The sequence below is a fragment of the Chironomus tepperi genome, unplaced genomic scaffold, assembly GCF_022539635.2.
Source record: "Chironomus tepperi strain 1889 unplaced genomic scaffold, CSIRO-AGI_Ctep_v1 contig_244, whole genome shotgun sequence".
In the NCBI taxonomy this organism is placed as follows: Eukaryota; Metazoa; Arthropoda; class Insecta; order Diptera; family Chironomidae; genus Chironomus; species Chironomus tepperi.
The window spans coordinates 1,298,950-1,322,000 of NW_027226366.1; the positions used below are offsets into that span (position 1 = coordinate 1,298,950).

At 29.8% G+C, this 23,051-nt stretch overlaps 1 protein-coding gene across 6 annotated transcripts; it reads left to right on the forward strand.

Annotated features, from left to right (window-relative positions):
• The first annotated feature begins 564 nt into the window (after positions 1-564).
• On the forward strand, positions 565-22,819 carry cyst (rho guanine nucleotide exchange factor 18 cysts). 6 transcript variants are annotated; one of them, XM_070641212.1, is made up of 21 exons: positions 565-761; positions 1,381-1,870; positions 7,722-8,239; positions 8,391-8,708; positions 8,846-8,973; positions 10,731-10,811; positions 11,187-11,290; positions 11,601-11,671; positions 12,164-12,210; positions 16,718-16,777; positions 17,001-17,336; positions 17,395-17,510; positions 17,777-18,227; positions 18,294-18,426; positions 18,531-18,798; positions 19,001-19,018; positions 19,368-20,444; positions 20,514-20,616; positions 20,768-20,846; positions 20,962-21,089; positions 21,152-22,819. In XM_070641212.1, the coding sequence occupies exons 2-21, from the start codon at positions 1,828-1,830 to the stop codon at positions 21,417-21,419; spliced, it is 4,347 nt and encodes a 1,448-aa protein (XP_070497313.1). In that variant the 5' UTR covers positions 565-761; positions 1,381-1,827; the 3' UTR covers positions 21,420-22,819. The 6 variants fall into 6 exon arrangements, with proteins under 6 accessions (XP_070497313.1, XP_070497312.1, XP_070497314.1 ...); XM_070641211.1 differs by having other exon boundaries at positions 1,409-1,870; XM_070641213.1 differs by lacking the exon at positions 19,001-19,018 and having other exon boundaries at positions 1,409-1,870.
• Positions 22,820-23,051: the final 232 nt, after the last annotated feature.

Sequence of the window (23,051 nt, forward strand, 5' to 3'; positions counted from 1 at the left end):
AAATATCAATAAATAGGAATTAAATTGATTTACTTTAATTCAATGTCAAAAGTTTGCATCAACAAGAGAGAAGTAATGGGATATAGAAAAGAAACCTAATCACAATAATCAAATCCCTTAAATTTCAAAGAATAAACAAGAATCTGAAGCTGAAATCTTCAATTTAGATAGAAAATATGATAAACAAGTTTCAAATTTTGCCGCATATGCTTCAAATGAGCTTTGAGGGCGTGAATGTACAACATAAACAATACAAAAAGTTCAATGGAATAAAAGGAATCCCCCGAGAATTTTAATGAAAACATTCTACGAAATAAAGGAACATGAAAATGGTCATTTGAGAATCATTATCAGGATCAAAGCTTCAATGTCTGTATAATCAAGTTAAAACATCAAAAATCTAGTATTCATTCATAAAATTTAAAAATTTCAATTTTAAAACCAAAGTAGTCAAACGGTTTTTATAATTTCAAACTTTAAAAAGCGCTTCCGATTTCTGAGGTGGCATAAATTCCTTCCAACATTAATCACCTCAGTTTACTTACATCTTTCGGATATTATTAGTCAGAAGAAATGAAAAAAAAAAGTTTTTTTTTCTGTAAAGTCGTAAAGATATTTTTCTAAAAGATGTGAATTAATATCGGTCCATTCAGTCATTGTGCAATCAATTATTGCAATATAGTTAAGCTAATACAGTTTTCAAGTGTTTAAAAGTGATGCTGATAAATTATAACAAGTGAAATTCACAAAAACATCTACAGGTTGAAAAAAAAAATCAATCTGAAGAAAAAAAAATTTAATCCTTCGATGTCTCTTTTTTTCAATACTTGAATTTGTGTTGAAATTTTTATGCAATTTATGTCATTAACATTGATATTATCATTCTATGTAATGTCCAATTTATCGGATTGGAATGTTAAATGAGTTCCTAAACATTATTACTGTAGTTCCATCCAAAAAAAGAAAACATTAATTAACTGTACTTTTTTGTTGTTGCTACAAATTCTACAATTAAAATGAATTTTTTTTTCTTTCTTTTCTTTCTTTAAAACCCGGATTTAATATAAATTTCACCTTTATTTTAATTTTTCATTTTATTCACTATTGAGGCATGTTGTAGCATAATAAATTTAGCCTACAATTATTTAGTTTGATGAGAAAAAAAAAATTGTAATGTTCTTCGTTGCAGAAATGGAAGTACAGAAAAGAAGAGACGACGAATATGAAGTTTTTTTTCTTCTATTTTTCATAACTTCATGCATAATTTGTTGAATTTAAAGTAACAAAAAAAAGACTTTTTTTATTGTGTCTTGTGCTTATTTCATTAATTAAATTTTATATCATGTCCTATGTGTTGCTATTTATTTTTATTATATTTAGAAATCATCCTTTTTTGCATGTTTCTTAGTGTCTGTGTGTGTATGTGTTGCATATCCATAATAACAAGTGCTCTATGTTTGATGATAAACGAGAAGACGAAGACATTGCAGCTACACAAATAAATATAAATAAGAAAGAAGAACAGCAGAGAAAGGCGATTTTGGAGCATTAAAAATTAAAAGAAGAACCAGAAAAGGTTTTATAAGTGTGTCGAGTCGACGTACCTAAATCTTTATATTATTATTTTCTGTTCCTAATCAAATGACGATTTAAGCATGAAATATTAATATGCTCACAAAAAAGTGTTAATTCCAATCCTTTCATTGTGCTCAATTGTCACAAAAACAGACGAAAAAAATTTACTCAAAAATATATATTAACACGTATCAGGAACCAGAATTGTCAATAAACATAATAAATAAATACATAAAGACAACAACTCGAAAAATGGATAATGACATTTCATCAGAAGGTCTCTTACAGTCGTCAGGTAATGCTTGCTTAGACACATAACCATTAGAAATTAAGTATTTTTATGAGAAGAGGTGAAATGACAACAAAAAAAGTAATCACATTTACTGCACACGACTACAAAGTATATGAAGTATATAACCACAATCCATGCCATTTTCACTAATCTGTTAATAATAGATAATAGGAAGTTATGGATTGTGACAAAAAAAAAATTACTCCGAAATATACATGAGAAAGCACATCATACCTTGCGACCTTGATACTTAAAAATACATGCACCGAATGAGATGAGAGGAGAGAAAAAAGGGAAGAAATAAGCAACAATTGGCTGCCAATATGAGTTGCCTTTTTTTTCTTTATTATTGAATTTTCTTATTTCCTTCCACATACGGAGATGAAGGGAGACACAAAAAAAAATCATTTTTCACTTGACATTGTGCTAATTTTATAAAAAAAGAAGTGCTCTCGTCAACTTCAATTAATGTACTTTGTGCAGCCTTACTTCCTCTTTATCCGTTCATTATTGCATAAATGCTTCCATTAAGGCATTTCACTGCAATATCTCTTGTTATGTTTTTTTTCGCTTGCCAGGGATGTATTTATGGAACAGGAAGGTCATTTAAGGATGTAATACTTTTATCTAGTTCAAATCTTCACGTTGGTTGGAGTATGAGTGACAATGACCTTCTTATATGCAATTTGTAACTATTTACTAATCCTTATTGTATGTCCGAGTGACTCAAAGTATGGCAAGCAATACGGGGATAACAATACGGGAATCTACGGTTACTCTGGATATTGTATGGCTTCTAAAGCTTCTGCTGTCTGAGAATGACAGGAAAAATCCTGGTTTGAAACTCTAAAAAGACACAAAATATCTTCAGACTCGATTCTGTCTAAGCTTACTTACTTCCTGACTTGGCACCTCTCAAATGATGCCCTAAAACTGGCTCCATTGTTGGCTGTCAATTGCTAACACCAAGTTCTACCTGTCTAACCATCCCTTACAATTTATATTCATCTCCATACCTCAATATATCCCTGACATCTCTGTGTTTACTGCGGCCCGCCTTACTTATTGCCATGAAAAGTTGATGAGAATTCAAGAGCAATTTTGAGAGGATTCTTGAGATAATAAAATGATTCATTAAGTCACTAGTCGCGTACATGTGTGTGACGGATATGACAAGGACAAACTTTCATCTTCTATAGCTTAAGGAAATGAGCGCATACATTTACTTTGTTTTTTGTTCTGTCCTTCGACTACAAATCACTCATCTACGACTTTGTTTTTTGACAGTTTTTGAGACTCTTATCAATAACATTTTTTTATGCTTGTTCTGATAAAGAAGGCCAAGTGCGGTAAAAAAATTAATTACTTAATCATATTTACAGTCATAAAATGTGTGACTTAATTGAAATGGCATGCGGTAAATTGAGTGCAAAAAAATGGCAAAGGTTTCTCATAATTAATTAATCTAAATTCCCCATTCTTACTTGCTTATGATTCAATCATATGATTTATGATTATTAAAATCATAATGTGGCATAGCCATTCATCATAACAATGATGAACTTTTGAATAATTCAAGAGGAAAAACTTCATAGATGAACGAAATAAATTTATTAAGATACAAATCAAATTGAAACAATGGGATAGACTTGTACATTGTGTTCTATTTTTTTGAAGATTTTTTCCATAATTCTCAACCATTAAGACAGCAGGAAAGAAGAGCTCGAATGATTATAAAACTTGAGTACGTTTTTGAAGTAAAAAAAGTCAAGTCAGTGAGAACTTCTGTTTAGTTATTATGATTTTTACGAAATATGGTTGCTGTGTTGTGCATGAAAAATAATAGCAGAAAGTAGCACTTTTACTTGTACTTGTTTGATATTTTAAGTGCTATTGTTTTGTTTAACTCACTTACTTATTTTATTTCGCCTCTATTGAAAGTACAATAAAAGATATCGTGCAAGTTGGGCGTATCTAAGGGCTCATGACAATAGCGCACTTGAAAGGTTAAAGAACTGAGCTTCTTATTGACCCAATTTTTTAAGAGAAAAGAACATTTACAATCTAAGTGAGGAGAAAATTGAAGTGAATTTTTTGGGAAATTATTTCTGGCAATTTTAACAGCACTTGATAAGTGAACTGCTTTGTGCTATTTCAAGACGAATTTTGATCCAATTTCAATTGAATGAAATTTGATAATTTTTTTGCTAATTGGTTCGTTTTTCTCAAAGATGCTTGATGGCTACCACGACTCGTTATGGCATGGTGTCTGTTATACATTTCTGAAAGGTAGTGGCTACTAGGCTGCAATTTGGAATGGGACTAAGGATATTCAGAATGTAAAGTGTCACTCAATTCTTAAAAAAGTAACTGATTTAAATGCTTGAACTTGGGTACGACAAAACTGCAGGCTTGGAGTTTTGGACGAACTTTAAGGAACAGCTGAAAACGGCTGGCTTGTGCATCTAAAATGCAGTAAACCTTGAACCAGCTTGATTTTAAAGTGTTGCATTGAGTATTGCTTATTCATGATAGTCGTAAACGTAACAATAAACAGAGATGTGCAGTATTTCGACAAGGAATAAGTGGCAAAATTCTAGAGATGGTAAATATCTTTTAGAATTAAAGGAAATTCCTATAAAGATTCAAAATGATTATTGACAAAATGTTAACTAGGTTCAGTCATATGAGAACCTCATTCAGTGCATCTGTGTTTTATCCTCCTAAATAGAATAAGAACCACTGGACTAGGGATCTAACTAGCCCAGACATACAACAATACTAAACATTTGGATCATTGCAGCATAGCGCACATTGCTTTAAGATTTCAATTTTAAAAAACAGTTGGCAAGATGAAGTTAGGGTACTTTCTCGTCTTACTGTTAACACTGGATGTAGCCAGAAATTGGGGGAGAAGGTCACCCAAAATTCTCCCTGAATAAGCTCCTTACATCGACATAGTGCAACCACAGCGATTACATTGTGCATCTCGGGTATTTCAAACAAAGCTTCACTTGTGTAATTTTCAAGCTTCTCTTATAAATAGATGGCTGTTGCCCTTATAAAGCACAGAACAGATGGTGAAATGAAAGTCTTGTATAAGCGACATTTCCTAGAATAATCCTTATACAACAACATGCAATATAAAATGAGCAACATGGTGCAATTTAAGCATATAATAATCCTAGCCAATTCAATTTCACGAAACAAGGAACAAGTGCCAAAAAAAAAAATATCCATTCATGTCCAAAATCCCACAAAAAGTGATTAATTAAATTAAAGCCCACCCAAAATGATATGAGTAGCACTTGCCACATCGAAAATAAACCTGCTAAAAACTAAAATTGACAGAATGTGAGGGAACAACTTACTATGCATTGATAATTTGTTATCTATAGCATATTTATATACCTTCATAAAATGCCACATTTTGTTTATGCCTTTTTTTTCATACACTCTACATCCTACGTAATACGAAATGAATTTATTTATACAAATTATTTCATTTTATTTTTTGTTGTTGTTGTTGCTGTTCACAATTCTGAAAAGGTCACAATTGCATACTGTATATTTTCATACAAACACACGTATTTACATAGAGAAGTAAATTGAGAAGAAAATGGATTAAGTTTAGCGTCATCTTCATCAGCAAAGCAAAAGAAATCACATGAAAAACTAAAAAAGAAGTCATCGTCGGTTGCGTCATGTCTCATTTTTTATTGAGAATGAATATTGTTGCTGCTTTTTAATGAAAAATAAGCGTAGTGTTCAAACCTTTATATTTTTCGAAAAAGAAAAAAGAAGAATAACAACAATAAGCGAGAGAAGCATACAACACCGTAAATACATACAAATATACATGTGGCGCGCGCTATGAACTCATTGGATTTTTTGATAGAGAGACACACACAAAATAGAATATGATTGTTTTCATTCTTTTATGCTATTTTGTGTTGTTGTCGTTATATGTTATAATAATATAGTCATTGATGTTGGACTCTCTTCTCTTTTTACTCTTTATCGATGATTCAAAAAAACAAAAAAATAAATTTATTTATTGTGCATTTTCCACCGTACGTACATACAAAAAAAAAGTCAAAAATAATAATAATAATAATATTATTTTTATAAGTTTTCATGCTCATGTTATTATGTTGCTTGTTGTTTTTTCTTTTTTCATTCCTCTCATTCAATATTATTTTATTTTATGCTACATATATTTTTTTGTGCATGATATTATGACGAAATATTTTATTTTGTTGAAATGGGATTCTTTATAAGTGATGTCTGCTAAATATGTGGACTATTAGTAATCATCTGAAAGATCAGTGTTGTGCAACATGTGTGTCGCGACATTCCAATTGCCAAAAGTACGATTTCGACTGAGGCTTACCATCAAGTAGATTATAATTTGTTAATCTTTGTATGAAGATTGTTAAAGATTATAAGGCTTAAAAATTCTAATCTTCATATCAGAAATACTGTAATCCTAAACCTAATATTAGAAGATTATTGTCGCGTGAGCTTTAATAATTAACTGTCGAGTATCACATAGCTATAGAATAATATTCTACAAACTACTCAGCACGTGACACACTATTAATTTAAAACTAATTCACGATTAGTCTGAAATCGTCTTGCGACATGATTTAGTCTTACTGCAGTGTGTCGTGTTGCGACATGACACAGTGTTTTTGTAGTGTGTCGTATTGTGATATGATACAGTCTTGCTGTTGTTCTGAATGGACAAAAATACGTTATAACTAGTTGATGGCAAGCTAATGTCCAATTGATATCTAATTCTAACGTATACTTGTATACTTTAGAGTAAGTTGATGACCACAGTTTGAAAAATACTGCTCTATTTTAATGATGATCAAATTTTACGACACATCTGAGCATTCTTTGCTTCGACACTAATGTGCCGCGGCACACAGGTTGATTGCAACAGTTTTAGATAAGTTGTTTTCAATGTTTGTGACGCGATACATTAGAGTAACGTTTGAGCTACATAAATTTGTTGCTTAAAACCAGAACATCAAAATTAGACATCATTTATAAACGACCCCTTTGTGTATTTTCCTTTGTGATTATGCTCTTTTATGTTGCTTTTTGTGTGGTTGATATATGCTAATCCTCTTCATTTAATTCATCTCTTTTGTGCATCTTCGTTTGAGCGAAACGAAAGCTTTTTGGAAAGCTCAAAACTTGAAAATTGTCTATTTTATTGCACTTTTCCAAGATTAATGTTCTATAAAATTGATTTTTGATTGCTTCGATTTAACTGCTAGTTGGTCATGAAAACTAAATGTTTTTATATTGAATGGAGTTACCTTAGCTACCATGCTGAATGAAAGTTCAATTTTATGCAAATCATTTAGTGTGAAAATTTGCTTAGTTAAGTGAAAAAGTTGATTGAAGCAACCTGTGAATTTAACCCGAATTTAAGTTTGCTCTAGTTTTAAGAGAAAATTTATTATGTCAGTTTCCCTCAATTGAAGCTCTTGACCTAGTTTTAAAACTGCTTTTCAGATGTGCTATTTTGGCACAAGAGAATTTTTCCGGGTATCATTGAACTGAGCAGATAAACAATGCAGTTTCGTTGTTTTATTTAATGTCACATTTAAACCCAGTTGGATTAATTTAAATCCAGTGGGATTTATTTAAATTTTAAGGTTAAAATTAAAAAAGAATCAAAAATCAATTTTAAATTCTAGAATATAGTTATGTGAAAAATGCACTCAAATCCCCAAACTCTAACTCATAATGCACGAACATCCATTTCATTAATATCATTAGCTTTACGTTGTTAATTTAATTTGCATTAATGTTAACTTTATTTTCATTATAATAGACGACGACAGTGATGCTGATCTGGTAACCGACTATTTAGATGCACCAACACTAAATAATAATATAAGTAATAATAATACAACAACAGCAAGATCTGCTGCAAAATTATATACACCTACGCATACACCAACAAATATAAAAAACTATTTTGTATCAACAATTGACATCAAAGATAAAGGAAGCTTAATGTCTAGCAGCGATTTAGGGTATACCAATGGAAGTAGTTCCAATAATTTCAATAATGCTGGAAATAATACAATCACCATAACTACACCATCTGCTCAGACAAATAATTACAATAATAATAATAATAATAATAATATCATCATAAATAATCATCATAACTGCAATATGGTTCCAATAATTTCCGTGACACCCCATAGTCCGGGAACAAAATATAACAGCATTTTAGAGGACTCACTAAATCATCTCCAGAGCATACGCGAAAGCGTTGTTCAGATGAAAAATTCATCAGCTCAAAACACCAATTTCGGAAATATTGGAATTATTAATCCAACGGTAAATATCCGACAATAATTGAAAGCATAGGAAATATTAATCATTACTGCTGTATAGGCTACACTGTATACCATTGAATAATAATTAATTTACAACTCTTTTCTCTTTTTTCCATATTTCCAATTCCTTTCCAAATGAAATGAAACAATAGCTCGCATCATCAAAAGTTTTCTATTCATGCCCATCATTACCAAATCTCAGTGCGACAAATGCAACATATAATGCAATATGGTTGGCAGCGCAAAACGCCTTGACATATACGCTAAATGACAATCGCCGAAAATCATGGACTGCTATAGAAGATTTAACTGACTGCACGAAGAACTCTCACAAGAGTAGTGTCAGTTTAACAAGCTTAGATAGTGAGGAGCAGGAATCATTGCGTACCAATGAAAGATTACATAATCGAACGAATCGAAATAGCACTGGTGGCATATCCACACATTCTCTAAATGAAGCAGAATTGGCGGTAAATATTTATTCATATAGTTTACTCAAAAAGATCAAATCTTTGATTTAAAAAATCTCAAAAAGTAAACATGACAATTTATTTTATGCTTCCTTCTTCTTCTTTTTCTTATTTTCCATCCACAATTCTATTTGTAGAGAGATTTCGAAAAGTTGAATGCCAAAAGAAATTTGGCACCGGCCGTTTGTCGAATACCGCTTCAAAAATCTGTCTCTACACCATCAATAGCACCCGTTCAAAATGTTAAAGAGGAGAATGCCGTACCGTAAGTCTAATTAACGAAATAAATTCTTTTTTTTTCTTCTTCTCGTCTGTCTGTTTTCTCATATTTTTCTTTTAAAGTCTTTCCATCTATCATTACTTTTCCTTTGATTTATGTTGTGTATACACTAAAGTCTGTTCCTTAATTCAATTTTTTTTTTTACTATAAACTTTTTATTATTTATTTATATTGTGAATCACTTTTTTTGCTTACTTTAAGAAATAAGAATGACAGCACACATGATTATAAACATTAAGCTACACACAAAATATTCTTTAGTTTAATCTCTATTTTGTTTATATCATAATTATATTTTTAAAATGAATTATGCTTCACTTTTTAATATTGTGCTTGAGCAGCACACTCTGCCCGAGAGGCACAAGGTGTCTCTATGTGGTGCATGTCGCTCGAATGTTGTATGACTGTCATTGCCTAATTTGTTTTGCTCAGGAAGGCCATCACAGTCATTTCCCGAGCAACACAAAGTAGTCAACCACAGCAACATGGCTACTTTGTGTCGCTTAAGATGACGATGACAGTCATTTCCCAAGCAACATAAAGTAGGCCACTACAGCCACATGGCTACTCTGTGTCGCTCAGGATGACAATGACAGTCATTTTCCGAGCAACACAGTGTAGACAACTACAGCAACATGTCTACCACATACAGTCTCAATTGTGTCTCCCGGGTAAAGCTTCCATTTGACAGCCATTCCCATGAATTGTCTCTTGGGATGTAACAAAAAAAGATGAAAAGACATCATAAATGTGCAGAGACTTGAGACTTTTTTTCTTCTTATCAAGTCACTCAAGTTGTCGAAAAAAGAAAAGAACAAAAAATAATCTTGCATGATGTCGTCATATTTTAATTAATTTAATTATCACACCTTTCCGCACGAATAAGGCATTAGCAATGAAATATGAATTAACTAATAATGTTTTTTTTTCATCTGTAATGACTAACGGACACGAACAACAAGAAATGAGATTATTATCTCCTTACTTACTTTTATTTTTTTTTTGTCATACTTTTTGATGTGAATTTTCACTTTTTAAAATGTCTTCTTTTCTAAATGTTAAGCAATGACAATTTCTTATTTCACCACTTTTACTTCCCAAAATGAAAATAATTCAATCTGACTATTTTCTTTAAATTTTTTTTCATCTCAACATAATGCGGACAGACATTGAAGCTTATTTTGATTAATTTGGCTAATTTTTATGAAATGACAATCATGATTAACGGTTAATTTGAAATTTAAATGATATAAATTTTTAAGGAATTTGAATGGTTTTGTGAAATAATTTGTATGGTTTTGAAAACCATACAAAAGTCAAATTGGTTCAATTTTGAAGGACTTTTAAAACATTTGTACAGTTTTGAGTGAGAAAATGAATAATTTGTAGGGTTTTGACAAGCATTTGTAAGGGTTTCGAAGTGAAAACCACTTTTTCAAAATTCAAATTTAAATATTTTTGAACCGTTAACAATTCAAAAAGTAAAAATTCGTTAAAAATCGAAAGAACCTTCAAAGAATGTCAAAATATAATTCATCTTTTTCTATTATCGCAAAATTTTTTTAATTGTAAAGCTAATTTGTAAATAATTTTTTTTTCTTTGTTTTTATGCCTCTGTTTCGTTTTTATAATTTCAACAAAATAAATGAAAAAAATAAATAAATCTATGATTGATAAAAATGAATGAAATGATATGAAAAAAACATAAAAAATAATCTGAAAAAATGTTGTGAAAAAATTAGATCACGACATCTATTATCAGATAGTGAGGATGAAAATCAAGATGATAGATCCTTATTATGTGTTAGAGACAGAGACAAAATGTAAGTTGCTAAGTATAAATTAAGAGACCTAGCTTGAAATTGTTAATAATTAGAGACATAATCATTAAGACCTTTAACTTTATATTCATTTTATTTAAGTTTTATTTTTTAAAAATAGTTTCATTTAAATAACATTTTGTGATGCAATCATAGTCAAACATTAACATTTTGGATATAGCTTTAGTTTAACATAGTTTGCATGCTTTTTTTAATCATTATACATTAATTTTTAATTAATTAAAGGATATCCTCAATTTGCTTAATAGATATGCAAATCGAGGATACCTAAATCCCCCTTAAAAGTTAAACACTATCCTTATAAGTCACTAACTAATCTTTTATTTGACTGATTTTCATCCATACCTGAATATCCAGCGAGGTGTTTGTTGGTCCCGAGAAGCGACGCAAGAGAGGTTCACTGTTCTCACGCAAGAAAAAGGATAAAATGAAAACAAAAGGACAATCGACAAACTGTGATGGTAATTGCCACATTTTATTATTTCCAATTCACAAAACTCAGTGGAAATTGTCGGATAATTTTAATGTTATAAGCTGTACTCGAATGAAATGTTCATTTCCTTTCATGACCTACACCAATAACAATTGAACGAATTAAAGGCTGTGGTCGTGTTTGTCATGAATTTTTGAAGGTTGACAAGAAGTGAGAATATTTTAATCGAGTCATAAACTTCTTTCCTTTATGTTTTCCGCAATTTCCTCGTGTATTTCCAAATGAGCTCATAATTAAAATGTAAAATATTTTTTTTTTCTATGATTCTACCGTTTTAGCTTGTGGAGCGGCGATAAATCTCGCTTTGTATAAAGAACATGCAGTAGAGTGTAAAATGAAATTAGCTAAGGTAAATTTGGATTATATTCTTTCTTGTGATTATTATGGATTTTTTGTGTTCTATAATTAGATATATCTTTGAGATAAATTACATGAATTTTAAGATTTTTGGGAGGAGCTATTAAGATGGCTCGTCAATTTTTTGATTTATGATTTTATGATAACGGTTTTTTGGATTTTAAAAATTAACGGCTTTTTAAAATTTGAAATTTGATTGATTTTCGAAAATTACCGAGTTTTTAACGGCTTTTTCAAATTTAAAAACTTCAGATTTATGTGAACCGATTCAACTTTAAATCCTAGGATTTAAAATTTAATCCAAGGATTTAAATTAGGGCAATTTTAAAATCCAGAAGCAAAACTTTGTCAAACATCCAACTCGAATTATATAATAAATGATTATCAAGCATAACACGACTAATCGAATTCATTATCTTATTTTTCTTCCTTCCCTTTCAACTGCCTATCTACCTTCAAATCCGCAACGCTATCATCGATACAGTCGCAGAATTTAAAATCATCAAGTGGAAAGAAGAACTCAACAAGCAGGTAATTTTCATTCATTTACTTATTACATTTATTTTTTCCTCCACATCTTCTTATGAATATTACTACATAAGCTTTGTTTCAATAAGTTTTCTTTTTTTTTCATTATGCTACATTTAACAAAAGAAGAATTTCTTTAATTTTTAATTTTTATTTTTAAAGTCAGTCACTTATGCTTTATTTGATATAATAACATTAAAAATAATAATATAATATAAAATATCAAGATCATAAGAATCAAGTTCCCTATCATGAGTAAAGAGAAACAAAAGATAATTTTTTATAAAAATTAACAATGGTTGTAGATTTAAGATGATTATGATATACTCACATAACGAATTAATAAGATTAATGAATCAAGGTAATTCAAAGGAATGCTTTCTTTTTACTACTTTTTTTATATACTCGATATATATTGAGCACTTCTTGTTATGATACGTATTTATTATAATTTGTTATTTTTTTTCATTATTGAAATGAATTATCATGAGCTTTTGCAATGTATAATCATAGAGGAATCTCACTAGATAATATATAATAATTATACTAGATAGCTCACCTTGCATTTTTTTACTGTATCTTAAGCAATCTTAATACAAATAATATAAATTAAATTAATAAAGAAGTTCACAACTTAACTGTTGGCTCGTTTGAGGGGTTCCTAATTCGGAATTCTTAAGTTTCAAGTGATTAGGATTAGTTTTGTTCAGATCCAGTACTCGAAGTTGACTCAAATTTTAAATGGAGTCGAATTGACTAAAGCCAAGTTTTCCTAATGAAACTCGAGTTGACTTCGAAGTCTGCATCCATGATTATGTCCTTGCTAGGGTATTCCATCCCAGGATTGACACCATCCATCCCGGGAAAACCTTAGTCCTTGCTATCTTTAAAATTGAATTTACAAATTTAAAAAATTTAAAAATTTATTAAAAGTTTTTCAAACTCTAAAGAAATTCAAAAATAATGTCCGGAACTCCTTTAAAACGAGAGCTATGATAATTCTATTAACAAAAAAATCTTAAAATTTATGAACAATATAGATTGAACAAATTAATGCTTATCTGTGATATGTCTGCGAATGCTCCTTATTTAATTTAACTATAATAAAAAATACATCAAAATTAGTTTAAAATGAATGAAATCATGCTGATGGGGAATCGATAACATTTTTTTTTTTGTTTTCTTTTTTTTTTCATATAATATAATAATAATAGATTCATGAATTATAATTTAATTATGTCTATTAAAGGATATAAAATTGATCTGAAGAAATTAACTTTTTTCTGATACTTCATTTACTTTGCATCAGTTGCATATATCTTCTGTCTATTTCTTTCCTATTTTGCCTCATTTTTCTCTTTGAGGGTGTCAATTGATGTCATGATTATTTGAGAGATGCGAAAGGTTTTGCATCAAAAATTTAAAGATACAGTAAGTTTTGCATCGATAACTAAAAGATGCAAAAGATTTTACATCAAATTCAAGATTTTAAGAGAAATTTAAGATTAAAAGATCAAAATAATTTTATATCAAGATTGAAGGGATTTTAAAGATTCTTGCATTCAAATTCGAAGATATTTTTAAGATGCGAAGCTTTTGGCATCAAAAAATTGATAAAATTCAAATATAAAAATGCAAAATTTTTGGATCAAGAAACGAGAATTGCTTCAAGATTCGAAACGTTTTGCATCAAAAAGGCAAATTAGAGAGGATGCGAAAAGTTTTGCATCAAAAGCTGACAATCATGAGAAGATGCGAAAGCTTTTGTATCCAAAATTTCAATTGACACGCTCTAAATTTTCACTTTCAAATCTCAAACTTTTTCTTCCTAATTATCGTTTCTGAATTACTTTATTGAAACGAATGAAATATACAATTTTATCGTTTATTTAACATAATTAAAAAATTAGCAAAAAAAGATTGAAAAATAATCAGGAAAGAAATTATTGATATGACAATATATGTATTATGTTTTTCCTATGTTAATTATAAAAGCGGCAAAAAACAATCGTTACAAATCGGATGCTACTCACCTTGGAAGATAGTTGCAAATAAATTAGGCGTGGTGACGCATCACGCTAGGTAACAAAAACAATTTTTAACCGACCATCACACACAGAACTTTTTGTCGTTTCATTTCTTCTTAAAATGAACAAATTTCTTGTGTTTTATTTGACATTATTTTTTCAAAATTTTAAACCTTTCCAATTTATTGAATTTTTTTGAGTTTGGTCTGAACAAATGAATCAAGTAGATGCGTTATTTATAATTTCTTCTGAGTGACATATGAGTTCATTTATGTCAATATATACATTATCTGTTATGAGATGTTTTTGTTTCTTGATGATCATTTCTAATTATTCTTACCAAAATGTTGATTGTTTGGAGTGAAAAAAGTTTTCATTTTTTCCTTCTATATATTTCACAAAAATTGTTTCTATCGCATTTTTCGACCAGGGAATGAGAACTTTTTGATTGTATTCTTAGCTTTTAGGGCTTATTGATAGCTTTACATAGTGGGAATGGTTTAGAGAACCTAAAATTCTTACTCATGAATGGCTCAAATTGATTTAAGATCTATTTAAATTTCCAAATCCTTTAACTTACTGGTTAAGAAGACTTCGTCAAGAGGTTAATCCAGTACATTTGAAATTTATCTTTGGATTACTGTCATAAATAATTCATAACTTAGTTATGGTTATCGAGTGATAAAGGCAGATAGGATAGCTATACACTTATTTTAGACATTTCAAAGTTTCTCAGTATGGAAAAAAAATCAATTTTTAGGTTAAACTTCCAAAAATCTTAGAAAATCAAACCAAATTGTCTGTTGAAGTGAGTATTGTGTGGGATGGCTAAGAGTACATTCCCAAAGAATCTAAAAGTTACATTCCCATGGATCTATCCTCAACTTATTTTCCTTAATTTTATGTTGATCTGACACTTTTGGACTTTCGTGTTTGAACCTTATTATTTCAACGTTTTACTTAGTTACGTTATAATTATTTTGTGTTAATTTTCCAAACTACTTTTCCAAATCTTGAGTAGCAGTAAGATAGGTTCATTTCCTCTGAATGAAAAAATCTGAACAGAAAAGAATCTAAAAAAATGTTTAATATTCAGTTCTTTTCCTTATAAAAACTTATATCTCGCTTTCGTTACTTAAAAAAAAATTTCACATTTTTGCCATAATTATTATTGTTATATATGTAGTCTGTAGGTTCTATTTTGAGAGTTCTATTTTTCATGAAAAAAGATATAAATATTCATCATAGATCTATTGTGTTTCTCTCGAAGCTTTCTTATATATATCTATACATCTCTATAATTCATTATATATGAATTTATTTGTACAAATATTATCATTCTCATCGACTCTCTGCATTATTCTCATTAAGTAAAATGCTGTTGATTGTTATTACTATTTATCTGTAAAATTATACAAAAACTATTTTACCATTACGTTATCTTCTTAAGTACTTTACTATTGTATTGAAGCTTGATGAACATTGTAATATATTCTTAATTATTATGAAGATAATTTGGGTCGCAATCCTTTCAAATTCATGTTTTAATGAGTAACGATTTTATAAAATTTGAATCTTTCGTTAAGTTTTAACATTTTAAATTTAAATTTTGTCTTTATAAAAATTGAATCTTTCGTTATATTTAACGTAAATTTTAAATTTGAATTTTTTCGCTATAAAATTTGAATTTTTCGTTGAATTTAACGTAAATTTTAATTTGAATTGGATTTCTAAATTTTTAACGAATAGTTTTTCCCAATATGTATATATGTGGTCATATGAAAAAGTGACCGTTAAATTTTTGAAATTTACTAACACCATCATTAGTATTTTACACGGAGAACAATGGAAAAATGTGATGGTGTTAGTTTTGTTTGGGGCGATTTTGGGGCGAAGTTTGTCTGCATGACCACATATATATATATTGGTTTTTCCAAATAGATTCAAAATAACGGTCATTTAGAATTCAAATTGATTAAGAATAACGGCCATTTAGAATTCAAATCGGTTTAAAATAACGGTCATTTGAAATTCAAATTGACTAGATTTAACGAATTTCTAAAATTTAAATTCCATTTTAACGAAGAATTTTCAGAATGAAACCAACCGTTACAAACTTTAAGTGCAAAAATTGAAAAGCTCTAACAAAAATAGAAAGCATTGCAACCACAAAATGTCTGTTTAGTAACTGATTCATTTTCATATTGTTAAAGAACATTTTTCTCTCACTATTCTTAGCATTCTCATTTGTGCAATAAAAACTCATGAGTTAACTATGTAGCATCTGCAAATGAAATTTACTCTATTTTATCTATCTCATAATATATACAATTTCCTATTTTAAAATTTACCTAGACATATTCTTTTCGTGTTCAGTTTTTGATTTATTTTTTTCATTTCTTTTTTTTTTTTGTTTCAAATAAAAATTTTAACTTCTGCTTGCATAAAAAAAAACATACAAAAAAAAAAAAAATAATAATTAGCCACAATTCACATCATGATAGTCGAGATTATTACGATGGACATTCAAATGATCATGCCAAGTGAGTATAAAAGATGATACAAAAGTCAATTGAAATTGATATTATTAACAATTATTAAGATAACATTTTCAATAATTCATATATTTTTGAATTTGTTGCTTTTTATTCATTTTCAAGCATTAACTTTTTGATTTATCATGCACATTTTTGTTTAACAATAATTACACACACAATTCATGCCTGTATTAACTTTATTTATTAATTCTCTTTCTCATTTGTTAAGCTATTCGGACGACACGCCATTGATACGCGATGAATTTTTAAATGAGGCACAAATTGGACCTCACGATTTAGGTGCTGAGTCAATATTAGGCGTTGCAATAGACGAGCCTGATTCATGGTCGCCAAGTGTACCAAAAGAAGTTGTCAAGTCATTAAAAGATAAGCTAGTTAAACGACAAGAGCATATTTATGAATTTATAATGACAGAGAAACATCACTGCCAGACGCTATTAGTAATGCAGAAAGTATTTGTAGACAGTTTACAGCGTCATTTCAGTCATCTTAATTTAGAGAGAATGTTCCCACGCCTTCAAGATTTAACTGAACTTCACATATTGTATGTCCCATACATTAATTAATTATGTGCTTAATATTGACTTTACATAACTTTACAGGTTTCTTAAAAAATTACGTTTAAAACAACGTGAACATCATATTGTTGACAGTATCGCTGATATTCTGCTCGACTTCTTTTCTGCCTTATCAGCGCAAAAATTGAAAAGTGCTTACGGTAAGTTGGATTGTATTATATTTTTATAATTCGGACATCCACCTCAAATTAATTTCAATTCATTAGTTTTGCTGTGAATTTCCGTTCGATAAGACACATACGTGACTGCTATAATGAATTCATTTTTGTGTAAATTTTCTTGATATTTTTATTCAAAATTCTTTCGAATCGGTTCAAAATAACGAACTTTTGACAATTGAATCTTATTTTTAACGAAGATATTTTAAATCTCAAATGACCGTTAAATTTTATCTCAATTTCCACAGGTGAATTTTGTTCGAATCATCGCTCAGCACTTGATACATTTAAGTATTACATGACTGAAGATCAGACATTCGCTGAATGGTATAAGCACTGTCTACACAATCCATTGCTGAAGAAGAAAGGAATTCCTGAGTGCATCTTGTTTGTCACTCAACGCCTAACGAAATATCCTCTCTTAATTCAGCCGTTACTAAAGAGTTCTGGCGAAGACAAAATTGAACAAGAAAAGCTCATGAAGGCAATGAGATTAGTAAGAGAGATTTTGATTGATGTTGATTCGCGTGTTGCTGATAAGGATAAGGAAGATCGGCAGTTGGAAATTTTCAAAAGAATTGATGCCAAATCGCATGCAATTCTTAAATTGATTGACGAAAGATCTGATTACAAAGAAATAAAAATCAAAGAAATGAAATTTAAGAAGTCAGATATTATGTCATCAAATCGTAAATTGAAGTGAGTTCTGAACTTAATTATGAATTAACATTTTTTGTTTATTAATTACTTTTTTTGTTATTATAGATTTGAAGGCTTAGCAACTTTAATGCAGGGTCGGTCAAAAATGCTCACAGTATTAGTTGTCGTTCTATCCGACTGTCTGTTCTTTCTGCAAGAAAATTCTCATAAATACACATTCTTCAATCCAGAAAATAAGGTAATTTTAGAAATGGATTAAAAATTAAATCCTAGGATTAATTTAATCCCATCAGATTTAAAAAGATTACTAAAAATTAAACTCATAATCCTTTCCAATTTCAGGCTGGTGTTGTAACCCTACAAAAGCTCTTGATAAGAGAAAAAGCATCCGATTCACGTGGCATTTATATAATATCATCAAACCCCGCAAATCCTGAAATGTATGAATTGAAAGTACAAAATCCAAAAGATAAAAATGTATGGATTCAATCAATACGTGCTGCTGTACTCGATTGTCCCGCCGATGATACAAGAAATGAGGACACATTGACGGCCGATCAGAAACAGCGACATATTGATGAAAAGCAAGCCTATATCCGAGATCTCATATGTAAGTTAATTAACTTATGCTTGAATATTTATGTAAAAAAAATGTCATTTATTGCTTTAATTCATATTTCTCACATAAAAATTGTAAATAACTAACAAGAAAATCCATTTTCATTTATTCCCCCTATCTGCCATTGACTATAAATTGTTAATGCTATGATAAATATTGTATCATATCAAAATGCATTGTGATAAAAAAAAAGTGGGAAGTGGGCTTGAAGGTAAAAGAAAATTTTCTTTTATGTTGCAGTATGACGTAGAAATTATTTGTTTATTAGTTAGCCTATTTTCCTCCTTATCTTCCTCTTCATGTGCCAATTTACCGTTATTTAAAAAGTTTGAAAATTTTCAAACAAATTTCAAATAATTTTTGACCGTTGTTTTTGAACTTTTTAAATAACAATTTTAAAATGCGTTTTTGTGCCATGTCTTTAAGCGGACATTCTATCTTAGTTGATGTAATCTATAGACATAGAATTGTAGACTCGTAGTTTAGCTTTTCATGAAAGCTTTATTTGTGGAATCAATAAGAATAGTCAATTAATATTTTCCATCATTTCCAATATACAGGTAAAATGCGTCAAAAGGACTTTGAGCAAGCAATGGCATTAGAAGAAAAAATTGCATTACATTTAGAGCTATTGTTAAATCGTCAAGGAACATTTGCACCGAATGCAGCAGAACAATTAAGTCCTGGTGTCAATACATTCATTTCAAGCTTTGGAAGCTATCGTGATTTAGTTGTTGATGATTGTGATCCAATTGAAATATGGAAACGTACTTTAATTGCTGTTCAAGATATTAGTCAATTAGCATCATCACTTTATACAGCAGCTACGGGTTTGCCTTTATCTCGATCATTTAGTTCCGTCGGTGAACGACAAAGTGATGTTTACATTTCCCCAACATTACCAAAGCGTGCAGAAACATTTGGAGGCTTTGATGAACGTAGAAGTAATAAGCAGTCATATATACAATTAGCAAGAGATGCTGGCCTACCAACATTATCACCTGGTTATTTCTCAAATCGTGATCATGAGAAACGCGAATCAACAACATCTGATTTAGATTCCATGTCAAATATGACAGATACGGAACATGTGACAACGGAAATGTTGAAGGATAATAACTATGCAGCACTCCAAGTTTCCCATAATTTACATACACTTTTGTGTATCATATCCCAACAAATGACAACAATACAGAGCTTGCAAAGTCAACTTAATAATTATCGTGAGAACCCCAAGAATATGTATCGTCACAATGATCAATTAGAGGAATTAAGAAATCTTCAAGATCGCCTACAAGAAGAGAAGACGGCATGGACAAAACAAAAGGAACTGCAAGAGCGCGAACTTGATGAAGAGAAGAAGAAGCAAAAAGCTCTAAAAGAGCAAATTAAGAAGGAACAACAAGACATTCAAGAGCAACGTGAGCAGTTGTACAGAAAGATGGAAATACTTTCGAGTCAGGGACTATTAATATCGCCAAATGTAGCAATTCCAGTTAATCAACCTGTAAACGTGAATAATGAAGATACTCAATCAATTTCCGGTGTAGATGAGCATCATACAGACGGCGGCGGAATTATAGCAGCAATCAATGCAAGCATTCGTAAAGACAATAGATGGAATAAGCCAATGCCAGGTGAGGATGATAAAAATAAATTAATTAACAAATGACACAATTGACGTCATTTAAAATGCTTTATTACAGCAATTAAACCACCAACAGCTAATTTAGCAAGCGCCACAAATTCACCAAAAATACCAACAAGTGTTAAGCAACAATTACCGCTTAAATTGTCAACGCTCTCAAAGTGAGTACCATCAATTTCAATTTCCTTCATCTTAATTATCATCAATATCCAGTTCCACATTTACTCTCATTTTTTAATTTTTGCGTGAAATTCACATCATAAAAATTGACACTAACAATTAAAATTTGACATTCCGTGTGATGTTTTACAGCACAAAACCGACAACTAACACTCTCACATCGCCTGCAAGCGTAACTCAAATGTTTCCATTGAAATTGGCCGATAAAAAGGTAAATTTTTGATTGCACTGTACACAATGACATTAACCGAGTCGAGGTCCGACTTGTAGTAGCTGATGATATCCTTAAGTTCCAATTAAATGACTGTTTATCCTATTTAATAAAGCCAACAGCAATAGTGCCGAATCATTCGAGAACAGGCTCGAGTCCCGCTGTTATTCAGCAGCCTATTCCAGCTCCTCAATATCAAAATCCACCCCAACATCTCCAGCAGACAGGGAATCCAGCAACAAGGTGAGAATCTCATTATTTGTCCATGAATCTGCTTTATTGAGTTTTAATCCTTTTCTATTCAGAACTAACACATATCCTAAATCGCAAGCACCAGAACGATATCGTTTAAGAAGCTCTGACGCAGCGCCAACAGAGCAAACAGTCGAAACACCACAAAAAACACGAAGTGTCTCATTACATGGATCAGCCACAGCACCATTGCTCACTAAGGTTTCACCAAACAATCATTTATCATCTAATAATAGCAATATAAATAATAACAACAAGACTAATTCTAATGGTAATGATTTAAAAGAGCAGAATAAGGAAGAGGAAGTTATTTATTTCTGATATAAACCCAAAGAGGTTGAAATTTAAAATTTTTACTGCTGCTGCTGCTAAAATTATCTCTTTTCTCAATTAATATGAGAAATGCGCATCTTTAGTTCTCTTTTTGGCTCCTTTCATGTGCCGAATAGAAGTAAGGATGAAGTATATCGGGTCAAATATTTGAAATAATTTTCAATTTACTTTATTTAATTATTTTATGAGCTATGCTTTTAATTTTTATTAATTCACACCTAACATTGAACTTAATTTATTTTATAAGAATCGACACACTTAATTTTGTTCTTAGTCTTATTGATGAAAAGTATAAAAAATGTGAAGTAAATGTTCTTCATATATGTTATTTGTGATTAATTGTACTTAATATAATTATTAAAAAATAACACAAGCAAAAATAGTAAGATGAATTTGAAATGTAGCAGATCCTTATCACATACACACAAAATTTGGTCAATGTGTTTCCCCTAAGTTGATAGTTTTAAGACATGACATAGACGAATGTGTTAATTCAAGTATTTGTTAATATCAACTTGCTCATACCTTTTTCTCCTCAATTTCTTATCAAATTTATTGACAATACATGCAAAACAAAAATAAGAGAATATAATATTTTTCGTGAATAATTTTTCATATCGTGATTTAATTATACATATATTGAAGATGTTGTATTAAGCAAATGACTTTTTTTGTTAAAAGATTAGAGGGATGTTGATTGATGGACTAAGGGATTTTTATAAATTTTTGAAATTTTTTTGAAGTCTGAAAAGCTCAAAATTTAGATTCAAGCTTTTTGTTTCCATTGAGATTTGAACAAAGTAATGGAAGTCATTGGAAGCATCTCTGGAAAGATTTCTAACGGAAATATTTCAAATAAGTTCAAAATATGAATAATGAACTTCAAATAGAAAATTGATGGAAATATTGGAAGTATTCCAATAGAACATTGATTTATTCATTACTTTTACTGGAAAATTTCCAATAATTTACTGGAAAAATGGGAATATTCAATATAAAAATTGATACTTTCATTAGTTTACTGGAATATTTGGAACTAATTTCGGTAAATGAAATTCTGAGTGGCTCAAAGGTCTCATTTGCAATCCATATAAAAGTCATGTATATCTCTTTAGGTCGATATTCTATATGGATGTCAAATAGAGAATTTGTGTCACTCTGCGGACTAATAATACCAACAAATTTCAGCTATAATTCCAATACATTGTAAGAAAATATTGGAATTCAGCAATGTTTACTTGGAAAATTCAAGTCAAAAATTTAATAATTCAGTTCAAAATTTCAAAAACCGGTAAAATTTTTTTCCATCATTAATCAATAATCCTCTGATCAAAAAATATTTCTTCCTTTTTGGAATTCTAAACAATATGTTTGCTTCTAGCAAATTTCCTGACTTTTTTATCAATAAAAAACTTTACAAAAAATAATTATTTTTCATTAGAAAATATTAAAAAAAGATCCAAAAATTGTTAAAAAATTCCTATTTATTTATTAATTTTCTTTAAGCTAGTAACAAAAAAAAAGAAGAATAAAAACCCTTTGCAAATATGCAAACAAAAAAGTATTAATGTAAAAGTTTGTTAATGGAAATTCGTTCAATTTTTTCACTAAATATTCTTG